Raw genomic sequence first — 15,019 nt, forward strand, 5'->3', positions numbered from 1 at the left:
CCAGCAGGACTCCTCTGCAACCTCAACTTCAACTTCTGGCCACTGGATCTGCAGCTGGACCCTCCAGGAACTGACAATCTGCATCCACAAAGACGACTCTTCCTGCAACATTGTTTCCACGGCTTCTTCCAGCTTCTGCAACATTTCCCCAGCTGTGAATCCTCTGAGGGCAGCAAGTCTTCAGCCTGCACAAAAAGGAAGAAGGAATTTCCCCGGGAGTGAAGGAGTCACTCCCCTGTATCCGCAGGCACCTACTGCAACAATGACCGGCTGCGTGGATCTCCTCTCATCCTGAGCTGCGTGGATCCTCCAACACGGGTGGTGATCCGGAGTAGTCCTCTTGGTCCTCTCTGTCAGCTGTTCAACTTTGGTAGAGGTAAGCCCTTGCCTTCCCACGCAGGACAGTACCCCCGTGCACCACGTCTCTTGCAGCTGCCAAGGCTCGTTTGCCTCTCCTCCAACTGAACTTCAGGCTACGTGCAGCGCCAGCCCCTAGAACTCCTTCCTGCAACACACAGCCCTCTGCGTGGTTCTCCTGCGATGTGGGATCCTTCTCAGTAGTGCTGCATGGGCTCCTCCTATGTCCCCGTCCTGTGGGACTCCTGTGGGTGCTGCCTCTGCTTCTGTGGGCCCTATGTGTAGCTGAGGGTCCCCTGTGACTCCCCCTCCTGGTGTGCCTTGCTGGTCCACGACAGCACCCCTTTTCCACTAACCAAGAGTTTGCCTTTGCCAAGGCTTGTTGGTGGAATTCCTGCACCGACAACCGTCTGCAATCTTCATTCCAGCCTCGGACATCTTCTGCATCCTTCAGAACTCTTCTCCGGCTCCAGTGCTGACCTGTTCTTCATCACCATCGACCAACTCCTGCATCCACAGCTGGGTGGGTAGTAGCTCCTACTCCTCCTGGACTCCACTGTGACTCTTGGACTTGGTCCCCTCTCTCCACAGATCTCGCTCTCCAGGAATCCACCGCTGGTTTCTTGCAGTCTTCTCTGAGTGTCTTCTTTTTCTTCTTTTCCTCCTTTTGGGTGGTTTGGGGAATTTCCAGAGATTTACTCCTGCTTTTTAGGTCGTTGGGGAGGTACTGTGTTACTTAACTCTGTGGTTTCCTAGTACTCCCAGCTCCCCTCTACACATCTTACTTACCGAGGTGGGGGTATTTTATTCGCATTCCAATTTGTAAGTATATGGTTTGGACTCCCCCTAGGGTCACTATTGTTTATTTGCTACTGCACTGTTTTCTAACCTGTTGTATACCTATTGCTGCTCACCAGTGTAGATAATTAGTGTATTACTTACCTCCTATTGGAGGGTTGCTCCTAGGGTACTTTGTGGTACTGTGTGACCAAAAATAAAGTACCTTTCTTTTTCTAACACTGAGTATTTTCTTTCATGTGTGAGTACTGTGTGACTACAGTGGCTTTGCATGTCTCCTAGGTAAGCCTTCGCTGCTCATCCACAGCTACCTCTAGAGAGCTTGGCTTCTAGGCACTGACTACACTAATAGGGGATACTTGGACCTGGTGTAAGGTCTATGTACTTTAGGTACCCACCAAACACCAGCCCAGCTACCTACACTCTCCCTTTAGGACAAATATAGGGGTAACTAGATTCTCCCACTTAAGTTTGGATGGTTCAGAGGGCAGAAACAGAAGAACCGGACAAGAATGGAAGAGCTGCACAAGCAGAGCGGAACTGCAGGAGCGCCGAGGAGCTTCATTAGCACTGAGGTGCTGCACGAGGACAGAGGAGCTGCACGAGCACGGAGGAGCTGCATGGAGTGCTAATATTACAGTGCCAGGAGCACAGAGTGTTGATATTACAGTGCCAGGAGCACAGAGTGTTCATATTATAGTGCCAGGAGCACTGAGTGTTCATATTACAGCACCTGGAGCACCTGAGTGTTCATATCATAGCACCTGGAGCACTGAAGTGTTCATATTATAGTGCCAGGAGCACCGATGTGTTCATATTATAGTGCCAGGAGCACCCGAGTGTTGATATTATAGTGCCAGGAGCACCAGAGTGTTCATATTATAGTGCCAGGAGCACCCGAGTGTTCATATTATAGCGCCTGGAGCACCCGAGTGTTCACATCATAGCACCTGTAGCACCGGAGTGCTTATATTATAGAGCCAGGAGCACTGGTGTGTTCATATTATAGCGGCAGAAGCACTGGAGTGTTCATATTATAGTGCCAGGAGCACTGGAGTGTTCATATTATAGTGCCAGGAGCACTAAGTGTTCATATTATAGTTTCCAGGTGCACTAGTGTTCATATTATAGTGCCAGGAGCACCCGAGTGTTCATATTATAGTGCCAGGAGCACTGGAGTGTACATATTATAGTGCCAGGGGCACTGGAGTGTACATATTATAGTGCCAGGAGCACTGAGTGTTCATATTATAGTGCCAGGAGCACCCGAGTGTTATTATAGAGCCAGGAGCACCAAGTGTTTATAATATAGTGCCAGGAGCACTAGAGTGTTCATATTATAGTGCCAGGAGCACCCGAGTGTTCATATTATAGTGCCAGGAGCACTGGAGTGTTCATATTATAGTGCCAGGAGCACCCGAGTGTTCATATTATGGTGCCAGGAGCACCCGAGTGTTCATATTATGGTGCCAGGAGCACCCGAGTGTTCATATTATGGTGCCAGGAGCACCCGAGTGTTCATATTATGGTGCCAGGAGCACAGAGTGTTCATATTATAGTGCCAGGAGCACCGAGTGTTCATATTATAGTGCCAGGAGCACTGGAGTGTACATATTATAGTGCCAGGGGCACTGGAGTGTACATATTATAGTGCCAGGAGCACTGAGTGTTCATATTATAGTGCCAGGAGCACCCGAGTGTTATTATAGAGCCAGGAGCACCAAGTGTTTATAATATAGTGCCAGGAGCACTAGAGTGTTCATATTATAGTGCCAGGAGCACCCGAGTGTTCATATTATAGTGCCAGGAGCACTGGAGTGTTCATATTATAGTGCCAGGAGCACCCGAGTGTTCATATTATGGTGCCAGGAGCACCCGAGTGTTCATATTATGGTGCCAGGAGCACAGAGTGTTCATATTATAGTGCCAGGAGCACCGAGTGTTTATATTATTCTGCCAGGAGCACGGAGTGTTCATATTAGAGTACCAGGAGCACCAGTGTTATTATAGTGCCAGGAGCACCTGAGTGTTCATATTATAGTGCCAGGAGCACCCGAGTGTTCATATTATAGTGCCAAGAGCACTGGAGTGTACATATTATAGTGCCAGGAGCACTGGAGTGTACATATTATAGTGCCAGGAGCACTGAGTGTTCATATTATAGTGCCAGGACCACCGAGTGTTCATATTATAGTGCCAGGAGCACCCGAGTGTTCATATTATAGTGCCAGGTGCACTAGAGTGTTAATATTATAGTGCCAGGAGCACCCGAGTGTTCATATTAGAGTGCCAGGAGCACCCGAGTGTTCATATTAGAGTGCCAGGAACACCCGAGTGTTCATATTATAGTGCCAGGAGCACTGAAGTGTTCATATTATAGTGCCAGGAGCACTGAAGTGTTCATATTATAGTGCCAAGAGCACTGGAGTGTTCATATTATAGTGCCAGGAGCACCGAGTGTTCATATTATAGTGCCAAGAGCACTGGAGTGTTCATATTATAGTGCCAGGAGCACCCGAGTGTTCATATTATAGTGCCAGGAGCACCTGAGTGTTCATATTATAGTGCCAAGAGCACTGGAGTGTTCATATTATAATGCCAGGAGCACCGGAGTGTTCATATTATAGTGCCAGGAGCACCTGAGTGTTCATATTATAGTGCCAAGAGCACTGGAGTGTTCATATTATAATGCCAGGAGCACCGGAGTGTTCATATTATAGTGCCAGGAGCACCCAAGTGTTATTATAGAGCCAGGAGCAGCAAGTGTTTATAATATAGTGCCAGGAGCACTAGAGTGTTAATATTATAGTGCCAGGAGCACCCGAGTGTTATTATAGCACCAGGAGCACTAGAGTGTTCATATTATAGTGCCAGGAGCACCCGAGTGTTCATATTATAGTGCCAGGAGCACGGGAGTGTTCATATTATAGTGCCAGGAGCACTAGTGTTCATATTATAGTGCCAGGAGCACTAGAGTGTTCATATTATAGTGCCAGGAGCACTAGAGTGTTCATATTATAGTGCCAGGAGCACTAGTGTTCATATTATAGTGCCAGGAGCACCCGAGTGTTCATATTATGGTGCCAGGAGCACCCGAGTGTTCATATTATGGTGCCAGGAGCACCCGAGTGTTCATATTATGGTGCCAGGAGCACGGAGTGTTCATATTATAGTGCCAGGAGCACCCAAGTGTTCATATTATAGTGCCAGGAGCACCCAAGTGTTCATATTATAGTGCCAGGAGCACCCGAGTGTTCATATTATAGTGCCAGGAGCATCAGAGTGTCCATATTATAGTGCCAGGAGCACCAAGTGTTCATATTATAGTGCCAGGAGCACCGGTGTGTTCATAATATAGTGCCAAGAGCACCGGTGTGTTCATAATATAGTGCCAGGAGCACTGGAGTGTTCATATTATAGTGCCAGGAGCACCCGAGTGTTCATATTATAGTGCCAGGAGCACCAGAGTGTTCATATTATAGTGCCAGGAGCCCAGAGTGTTCATATTATAGTGCCAGGAGCAATAGAGTGTTCATATTATAGTGCCAGGAGCACCCGGGTGTTCATATTATAGTGCCAGGAGCACAGAGCGTTCATATTATAGTGCCAGGAGCACCCGGGTGTTCATATTATAGTGCCAGGAGCACCGAGCGTTCATATTATAGTGCCAGGAGAACAGAGTGTTCATATTATAGTGCCAGGAGCCCCAGAGTGTTCATATTATAGTGCCAGGAGCACTGGAGTGTTCATATTATAGTGCCAGGAGCACCGGAGTGTTCATATTATAGTGCCAGGAGCACCTGCGTGTTCATATTATAGTGCCAGGAGCACCCGAGTGTTCATATTATAGTGCCAGGAGCACCGGAGTGTTCATATTATAGTGCCAGGAGCACCGGAGTGTTCATATTATAGTGCCAGGAGCACCCGGGTGTTCATATTATAGTGCCAGGAGCACCAGAGTGTTGTTATAGTGCCAGGAGCACCAGAGTGTTATTATAGCGCCAGGAGCACCGGAGTGTTCATATTATAGTGCCAGGAGCACCGAGTGCTCATATTATAGTGCCAGGAGCACCAGAGTGTTGTTATAGTGCCAGGAGCACCGGAGTGTTCATGTTATAGTGCTTGGAGCACCGAGTGTTCATATTATAGCGCCAGGAGCACCCGAATGTTATAGGACCTCAAGCTAGTGGACAAGGGGTCAGGAGGGCAGCATCATTGCCACAGAATACTTCCAGACGATTTGAGATTAAATTGGGTTGGTGCCTACACGCTCCTTGCACTGGTGGAATATACAATGGTTCTGTGGCACAAAGGGCGATTCCACATGAAGCGTCTGATGTTAGGGTACCAAGAGAGAAGTCTTTGTGGTAGGAGCTTAAGATCACACAAGACCACTGGCTCAGAAGATTACACACTGTCTGGCTACAACCAGGTCAAGGTCCCAAAGGCCTCTGGGGCATCTCTAAGAAAAGGCTGCATCAGAGCCGTCTGGTGTCTTGACAACCTGAATAGCTGTGGGAAAGAACTACCCCGGCCCACTCCAAAGAGCCCCTCTGACTGCTAGGAGAGTTCACTGGTGCTGTAGGAAAATGGCTCCTGGTTTCAGTTACACCCCTGCTCCGCCACCCCAGTACCAGAGTTTTCACTAAAAATGTGCCATTGTTCCCACAATTGGCACACCCCTGGCACACAGATAAGTCCCTTGTAAAAGGTACCAGTGGTTCCAAGGGCCCTGATGCCAGGGAAGGTCCCTAAGGGCTGCATCATGTGTTGTGCCACCCTAAGGGACCCCTCACCTAACACATGCACACTGCCATTGCAGATTGCCTTTTTCTCCCCACCAACACAAACAAAGTCGACATGGCATGCCCTCAGGGTGCCATGCACACAAAATCCTGCCCGTGGCATAGGTAAGTCACCCCTCTAACAAGCCTTACAGCCCTAAGGCAGGGTGCACTATACCACAGGTGAGGGCATAGCTGCATGGGTACTATGCCCCTACAGTGTCTAAGTCTATTCTTAGACATTGTAAGTAGAGTGTGGCCATATTAAGTATATGGTCTGTGTAGGAAGGTAGCCTCTTTCTAGCCTTGTTACCCCCACTTTTGGCCTGTTTGTGAGTATATATCAGGGTGTTTTTACTGTCTCACTGGGATCCTGCTAGCCAGGACCCCAGTGCTCATAGTGGAAACCCTATGTTGTCAGTGTGTTTGATATGTGTCACTGGGATCCTGCTAGCCAGGACCCCAGGGCTCATAAGTTTGCGGCCTGTATGTGTTCCCTGTGTGGTGCCTAACTGTATCACTGAGGCTCTGCTAACCAGAACCCCAGTGCTTATGCTCTCTCTGCTTTTAAAATTGTCACTGCAGGCTAGTGACTAATTTTACCAATTCTGATTGGCACACTGGAACACCATTATAATTCCCTAGTATATGGTACTGAGGTACCCAGGGTATTGGGGTTCCAGTAGATCCCTAAGGGGCTGCAGCAAATCTTTTGCCACCCATAGGGAGCTCAGACAATTCTTACCAGGCCTACCACTGCAGCCTGAGTGAAATAACATCCACGTTATTTCACAGCCATTTTACACTGCACTTAAGTAACTTATAAGTCACCTATATGTCTAACCCTCACTTAGTGAAGGTTAGGTGCAAAGTTACTTAGTGTGAGGGCACCCTGGCACTAGCCAAGGTGCCCTCACAATGTTCAGGGCAAATTCCCCGGACTTTGTGAGTGAGGGGACACCATTACACGCGTGCACTACATATAGGTCAATACCTATATGTAGCGCCACAATGGTAACTCCGAACATGGCCATGTAACATGTCTAGGATCATGTAATTGTCACCCCCAATACCATTCTGGTATTGGGGTGCCAATCCCATGCATCCCCCGAGTCTCTAGCACAGACCCGGGTACTGCCAAACCAGCTCTCTGGGGTTTTCTCTGCAGCTGCTGCTGCCAACCCTCAGACAGGTTTCTGCCCTCCTGGGGTCTGGGCAGCCCAGTCCCAGGAAGGCAGAACAAAGGATTTCCTCTGAGAGAGGGTGTTACACCCCCTCTTTTTGGAAATAGGTGTTAAGGGCCTGAGAGGAGTAGCCTCCCCCAGCCTCTGGAAATGCTTTGATGGGCACAGATGGTGCCCTCCTTGCATAAACCAGTCTACATCGGTTCAGGGATCCCCCCCAGCCCTGCTCTGGCGCGAAACTGGACAAAGCAAAGGGGAGTGACCACTCCCCTGACCAGCACCTCCCAAGGGGAGGTGCCCAGAGCTCCTCCAGTGTGTCCCAGACCTCTGCCATCTTGGATGCAGAGGTGTGAGGGCACAATGGACACCTCTGAGTGGCCAGGCCAGCAGGTGACGTCGGAGACCCCTCCTGATAGGTGCTTACCTCTCTCTGTAGCCAATCCTCCTCTGAGGGCTATTTAGGGTTAATCCTGTGGGTTTCTCTTCGGATAATGAATGCAAGAGCTCACCAGAGTTCCTCTGCACTTCTCTCTTCGACTTCTGCCAAGGATCGACCGCTGACAGATCCAGGACGCCTGCAAAACCGCAACAAAGTAGCAAGAAGACTACCAGCAACATTGTAGCGCCTCATCCTGCCGGCTTTCTCAACTGTTTCCTGGTGGTGCATGCTCTGACGGCTGTCTGCCTTCACCCTGCACTGGAAGCCAAGAAGAAATCTCTTGTGGGTCGACGGAGTCTTCCCCATGCCAACGCAGGCACCAAACTTCTGCATCACCGGTCCTCTGGGTCCCCTCATATTGACGAGCATGGTCCCTGGAACACAGGAGCTGGATCCAAGTGTCCCCGAAAGTCCAGTGGCCATTCTGTCCAAATTGGGTGGAGGTAAGTCCTTGCCTCCCCACACCAGACAGTAATTCTGTGTACTGCGTGAACTGCAGCTGCTAGGGCTTCTGTGCACTTTTGCAAGACTTCCTTTGTGCACAGCCTAGCCCAGGTCCCCAGCACTCCTTTCTGCATTGCCCAACTCGCTGAGTTGGACTCCGACTTCGTGGTACCCTCTTTTGTTGTGCTGAGTCGACTGTCGTGCTCAGATATTCTGAATGCCTGTTCAGGTGCTTCTGCGGGTGCTGACTGCTTCTGTGTGGGCTCTCTGTGTTGCTGAGCACCCCCTTTGTCTCCTCCTCCAAGGGGCGACCTCTTGGTCCTTCCTGGGCCCTGGCAGCACCCAAAATCCTCAACCGCGACTCTTGCAGCTAGCAAGGCTTGTTTGCGGTCTTTCTGCATGGAAACAACGCTGCATCCTCCAGCACGCCGTGGGACATCCTCTGACCAAAGAAGAAGTTCCTGGCACCTTCCGTTGTTGCAGAATCTTTGGCTTCTGCTACCCCGAGGCAGCCCTTTTGCACCTTCATCCAGGGTTTAGTGGGCTCCTGCCCCTCCCCTGGACACTTGTGTGACTCTTGGACTTGGTCCCCTTCCTTTGAAGGTCCTCAGGTCTAGGAATCCGTCTTCAGTGCTTTGCAGTCAGTTGTTGTCTTTGCAGAATCCCCTATCTCGACTTCACTGTCTTTCTAGGGTAGTAGGGTAACTTTACTCCTACTTTTCAGGGTCTTGGGGTGGGGTATCTTGGACACCCTTAGTCTTTTCTTACACTCCGAGCGACCCTCTACACACTACAGAAGGCCTGGGGTCCATTCGTGGTTCGCATTCCACTTTTGGAGTATATGGTTTGTGTTGCCACTAGGCCTATTGTCTCCTATTGCATTCTATTGTGATCTATAGTGTTTGCACTACTTTTCTAACTGTTTACTTACCTGATTTTTGATTTGTGTGTATATTTTGTGTATATTACTTACCTCCTAAGGGAGTATATCCTCTGAGATACTTTTGGCATATTGTCACTAAAAAAAAAGTACCTTTATTTTTGGTAACTGAGTATTGTGTTTTCTTATGATATAGTGCTAAGTGATATAAGTGGTATGGTAGGAGCTTTGCATGTCTCCTAGTTCAGCCTAAGCTGCTCTGCTATAGCTACCTCTATCAGCCTAAGCTGCTAGAACACTATGAATCTACTAATAAGGGATAACTGGACCTGGCACAAGGTGCAGGTACCACAAGGTACCCACTATAAGCCAGGCCAGCCTCCTACAGTCTGGGAGTCTGTCAAAACGAACACCACAGTTCCATAATGGCTACACTGAATACTGGGAAGTTTGGTATCAAACTTCTCAGAGTAATAAACCCACACTGATGCCAGTGTTGGATTTATTAAAAAAAATAAAAATACCCAACCCTTCAGTGCAGAACTGACTGGTCTGTGCCAGCCTGCCACTGAGAGAAGAGTTTCTGATTCCATTTGTGCTCTCTGAGGCCAGAAACAAGGCCTGCACTGGGTGGGGGTGCTTCACATCGCCGTACTGCAGGAACTGTAACACCTAGTGGTGAGCCTCAAAGGCTCAGGATTCATGTTACAGTGCCCCAGTGAACTCCAGCTAGTGCAGATGTCCAGCCCCCGGACAAAGCCTCACTTTTGGCAGCAAGTCCAGAGGGATAATTAGGAAAAACAAGGAGTCACCACCTCAGCCAGGACCACCCCTAAGGTGTCCAGAGCTGAAGTGACCCCCTGCATGCAGAATCCTCTATCTTGGTTTGGAGGATCAGGGCCAATAGGGATAGGAATGTGCCCCCCTCCCCAAAGGGAGTGAGCACAAGGAGGGTGTAGCCACTCTCAGAGACAGTAGCCATTGCCCTCTGACACCTAAAACACCCCTAAATCTTGTGTTTAAGGGCTCCCTCAACCAAGCTAGTCAGATTCCTGGCGACCTCACAAGAAGAAGGACTGCTTATTAGAAACCCCAACAGAGAAGTAAAGGAGACAACAACTAACTTGGCCGCAGCCCTACCTGCCTATCTCCTGGTTCAAAGAACCTGCCGAGGAAAGGCGACGCATCCTGCAGGTCCAGCGACCTGTGAAAAACCTCCAGAGGACTGCCTGCATCACAGAGGATCAAGAACTCCAGTGGACACCGTCCCTGTCCAAAGAAGAACAGAAGAAGAAACCTCTTCTGAAGGACTCCGACCTCACTCCAGAAGCAGGAGTCCTAACCACACTGCACCCGACGCCCACGGCCCGAGTCCAGGTGGCCCAACCAACCAGAGGACCCCCAGGCGATGGCGACAAAGTGCCCACCCAGGGTTGACCTCTCCACCCCTCCACGACGACGCCTGCAGGTGGAATCCCGAGGACCCCCTGACTGCGACTGCCCTGGACGAAGATAACCAACACCAAAGGACCCATTGCACCTGCAGCCCCCAGACCCTGGAAAAATCAACACCCGGTGCAGCCACGATCAACAGGCGGCCCTCTTCCCTGTCCGACCGGTGGTGTGCCAGAGACACCCCCCTGGACCTCGCCTGCAGTGCCTGAGTGAGGCACCTCGGGCCCCCCGGGGTCCCCTCAGAGTTTCACTGGAAACCAGACACCCTGTTTGCACCCTGCACCCAGCCGCCCCAGTGCCGCTGAGGGTGTGGGATTGATGCCTACTTTGGGCCCTTCCAGTGCTCCTCTAACCCCCCCCTGGTCTGCCCTCCTAGCCGCGGGTACTTACCTGCTGGTAGACCGAATTCCGTGCACCCCCGGTCGCTATAGGAGCCCACGTTAAAAATCGCTCAACTTTGACCTCTGCACCCAGCCGGCCCGTGTTGCTGGTGTTGGGTGTTTTGGGTTGACTTGAACCCCCAACGGTGGACTACCTACAACCCAGAGACTGGAACTGTAAGTCGTGTTCTTACCACTAAAATTTTACTTTATTTTCTTTCCACAGGAACTGTTCGGAAAATGCACTGTATCCACTTTTAAAATAGATATTCTCTGTTTTCTTAGAAACTGTTTACCTGACTAAAGTGAAACAAAGTTCCATTGATGTCTACGCTAAGTACTTACCTGCAACAGTATTTACTTCTGAACTGAGTCTTGGGGTTCTAGTAAAATTAACAAAAATGTATTTTCCTATATAAAAGCCTACTGATCAGGAGTTAAGCCATTGAGCATGTGTTCTCACTTATTGCCTGTGTGTGTACAACAAATGCTTAACACCACCCTCTGATAAGCCTACTGCTCGACCACACTACCACAAATAGAGCATTAGTATTATCTATTATTGCCTCTGTCAAGCCTCTGGGGAACCCCTGGGCTCTGTGCACACTATCTCTCATTTTCATATAGTATAGACGGATCCAGCTTCCTACAGGGTCCTTTTCCACAACGGATTCATCCAAGTGGCAAGCAAAGCAGCAACATCATCCCTGAGCATGAATCATGAATATTTGTTTTTCTAAAAGCCAAATGGCAGAATTAAATCTTTTTGCACGTGTAATGAGACCAGGCGGGATAACCCTATGGCCATCACAGTGTCAAGATGGCCTGGCGTCAGGCATTACCATCATTGCGCCAGATGCAGCATGAGCCAGGAAACACCACCACTGTGCCAGCACCAGCAGATTTTGAGGAAGTACCACAATTGTGCCACTTCCAGCATTTCATGGGTGGGAGAGGGCAAAACATGTGCACTTCATGCGGGCATAAAGAGATTCATTTGTGAGCATTCACACAATCATAGATGAACGCACACATACAAATAACTCTCAAACACAGACATCTGTCCACAAAAAGAGGCAGGAACATGTTTTAAACTTACCTTTATTGCCATCATCTGCTGCTGCTTGGATGACGCTATCATTCCTCTCCTCCCTCAAGTCTATCCCCATGAGTGCTCGTAGGACGGGGAGCCTCCGGGGAGCCTGGGGGTAGGAGGCAGGGGATAACACTACTTTGAAGGATACAAGTTCTGGTAAAGAGGAATCAATGACTTGAGAGCTCGACTCGCATTGATTGCTGTGGCGCGAACCAATCCCGGGAGTATCCGGTCGTTGACAATGGCACCATCGAAGAGTGGTCCAAAAAAAGGAACCTGAACAAAGAACAAGGAAAGAGACCAGTTAGTGTACATAGGGCTATGGATGCAGACCTGCGTCTCAAAAGGGGAATTGCATCCACATCTATCGTGACGGGGTGCCATGCAGCCAAGGATACAGCTCACAGCACTGATGAGACAATGCATCCACACCTGTAATGTGACTAGGGACCATGCAGCCAAGGATACAGCTCACAGCTCTGCTAGGACAGTGCATCCACACCTGTAATGTGATTAGGGACCATGCAGCCAAGGATACAGCTCACAGCTCTGCTAGGACAGTGCATCCACACCTGTAATGTGCCTGGTGCCATGCAGCCAAGAACACAGCTCACAGCACTGATGAGACAATGCACCCACACCTGTAATGTGACTAGGGACCATGCAGCAAAGGATACAGCTCTCAGCACTGATGAGACAATGCATCCACACCTGTAATGTGCCTGGTGCCATGCAGCCAAGAATACAGCTCACAGCACTGATGAGACAATGCATCCACACCTGTAATGTGCCTGGTGCCATGCAGCCAAGAATACAGCTCTCAGCACTGATGAGACAATGCATCCACACCTGTAATGTGACTAGGGACCATGCAGCCAAGGATATAGCTCACAGCACTGATGAGACAATGCATCCATACCTGTAATGTGACTAGGGACCATGCAGCCAAGGATACAGCTCTCAGCACTGATGAGACAATACATCCACACCTGTAATATCCCTGGTGCCATGCAGCCAAGGATACAGCTCACAGCACTGATGAGACAATGCATCCACACCTGTAATGTGACTAGGGACCATGCAGCCAAGGATACAGCTCTCAGCACTGCTATGACAGTGCATCCACACCTGTAATGTCCCTGGTGCCAGGCAGCCAAGGATACAGCTCTCAGCACTTATGAGACAATGCATCCACACCTGTAATGTGACTAGGGACCATGCAGCCAAGGATACAGCTCACAGCACTGCTAGGACAGTGCATCTACACCTGTAATGTGACTAGGGACCATGCAGCCAAGGATACAGCTCACAGCACTGCTAGGACAGTGCATCTACACCTGTAGTGTGACTGAGGCCATGCACCCCAGTGTACAGCTCTGCTTGGACAGTGCATCCACACCTGTAATGTGCCTGGGGGGCATGCAGCCAAGGATACAGCTCACAGCTCTGCTAGGACAGTGCATCCACACCTGTAATGTGCCTGGGGGCCATGCAGCCAAGGATACAGCTCACAGCACTGCTAGGACAGAGCATCCACACCTGTAATGGGACTGGGGCCATGCAGCAAAGGATACAGCTCACAGCACTGCTAGGACCGTGCATCCACACCTGTAATGTGCCTGGGGCCATGCAGCCAAGGATACAGCTCACAGTACTGCTAGGACAGTGCATCCACACCTGTAATGTGCCTGGAGCCATGCAGCCAAGGATACAGCTAATAGTACTGCTAGGACAGTGCATCCACACATGTAATGTGACTGAGAGACCATGCACCCCAGGGTACAGCTCTGCTAGGACAGTGCATCTACACCTGTAATGTGACTGGGGGCCATGCAGCCCAGGATACAGCTCACAGCTCTGCTAGGACGCTAGGACAGTGCATCTACACCTGTAATGTGACTGAGGCCATGCAGCCAAGGATACAGCCCACAGCACTGGTAGGACTGTGCATTCACACCTGTAATGTGACTGAGGCCATGCAGCAAGGATACAGCTCACAGCACTGCTAGGACCGTGCATCCACACCTGTAATGTGACTAGGGGCCATGCAGCAAAGGATATAGCTCACAGCTCTGCTAGGACAGTGCATCCACACCTGTAATGTGCCTGGGGACCGTGCAGCCAAGGATACAGCTCACAGCACTGCTAGGACCGTGCATCCACACCTGTAATGTGCCTGGGGCCATGCAGCCAAGGATACAGCTCACAGTACTGCTAGGACAGTGCATCCACACCTGTAATGTGCCTGGGGCCATGCAGCCAAGGATACAGCTCACAGTACTGCTAGGACAGTGCATCCACACCTGTAATGTGACTGAGGCCATGCAGCCAAGGATACAGCTCACAGCACTGCTAGGACTGTGCATCCACACCAGTAATGTGACTAGGGGCCATGCAGCAAAGGATACAGCTCACAGTACTGATGAGACAATGCATCCACACCTGTAGTGTGACAGAGACCATGCACCCCAGGGTACAGCTCTGCTAGGACAGTGCATCTACACCTGTAATGTGCCTGGGGCCATGCAGCCAAGGATACAGCTCACAGTACTGCTAGGACAGTGCATCCACACCTGTAATGTGACTGAGGCCATGCAGCCAAGGATACAGCTCACAGCACTGCTAGGACTGTGCATCCACACCAGTAATGTGACTAGGGGCCATGCAGCAAAGGATACAGCTCACAGTACTGATGAGACAATGCATCCACACCTGTAGTGTGACAGAGACCATGCACCCCAGGGTACAGCTCTGCTAGGACAGTGCATCTACACCTGTAATGTGACTGAGGCCATGCAGCCAACGATACAGCTCACAGCACTGCTAGGACTGTGCATCCACACCTGTAATGTGACTGAGGCCATGCAGCCAAGGATACAGCTCACAGCACTGCTAGGACAGTCCATCTACACCTGTAATGCGACTAGGGGCCACACAGCCAAGGATACAGCTCACAGCACTGCTAGGACAGTGTAGCCACACCTGTAATGTGACTAGGGGCCATGCAGCCAAGGATGCAGCTCACAGTATTGCTAGGACAGTGCATCCACACCTGTAATGTGCCTGGGGCCATGCAGCAAAGGATACAGCTCACAGCACTGATCAGACAATGCATCCACACCTGTAATGTGACGGGGGGCACGCAGCCAAGAATACAGCTCTCAGCACTGATGAGACAATACATCCACACCTGTGATGTGGC

At 50.2% G+C, this 15,019-nt stretch overlaps 1 protein-coding gene across 7 annotated transcripts in view; it reads right to left on the reverse strand.

The window, feature by feature from the left end:
• Positions 1 to 15,019, reverse strand: part of RALGAPA1 (Ral GTPase activating protein catalytic subunit alpha 1) — a 623,631-nt gene that overhangs the window by 120,086 nt on the left and 488,526 nt on the right. For all 7 annotated transcript variants that reach the window (XM_069209127.1, XM_069209123.1, XM_069209128.1 and 4 more), the window contains one exon: positions 11,966 to 12,093. In XM_069209127.1, the coding sequence (XP_069065228.1) occupies positions 11,966 to 12,093 (128 nt within the window). The remainder of the gene's footprint in view (positions 1 to 11,965; positions 12,094 to 15,019) is intronic.

Source organism: Pleurodeles waltl, chromosome 9 (assembly GCF_031143425.1).
Source record: "Pleurodeles waltl isolate 20211129_DDA chromosome 9, aPleWal1.hap1.20221129, whole genome shotgun sequence".
Taxonomy (NCBI): domain Eukaryota; kingdom Metazoa; phylum Chordata; class Amphibia; order Caudata; family Salamandridae; genus Pleurodeles; species Pleurodeles waltl.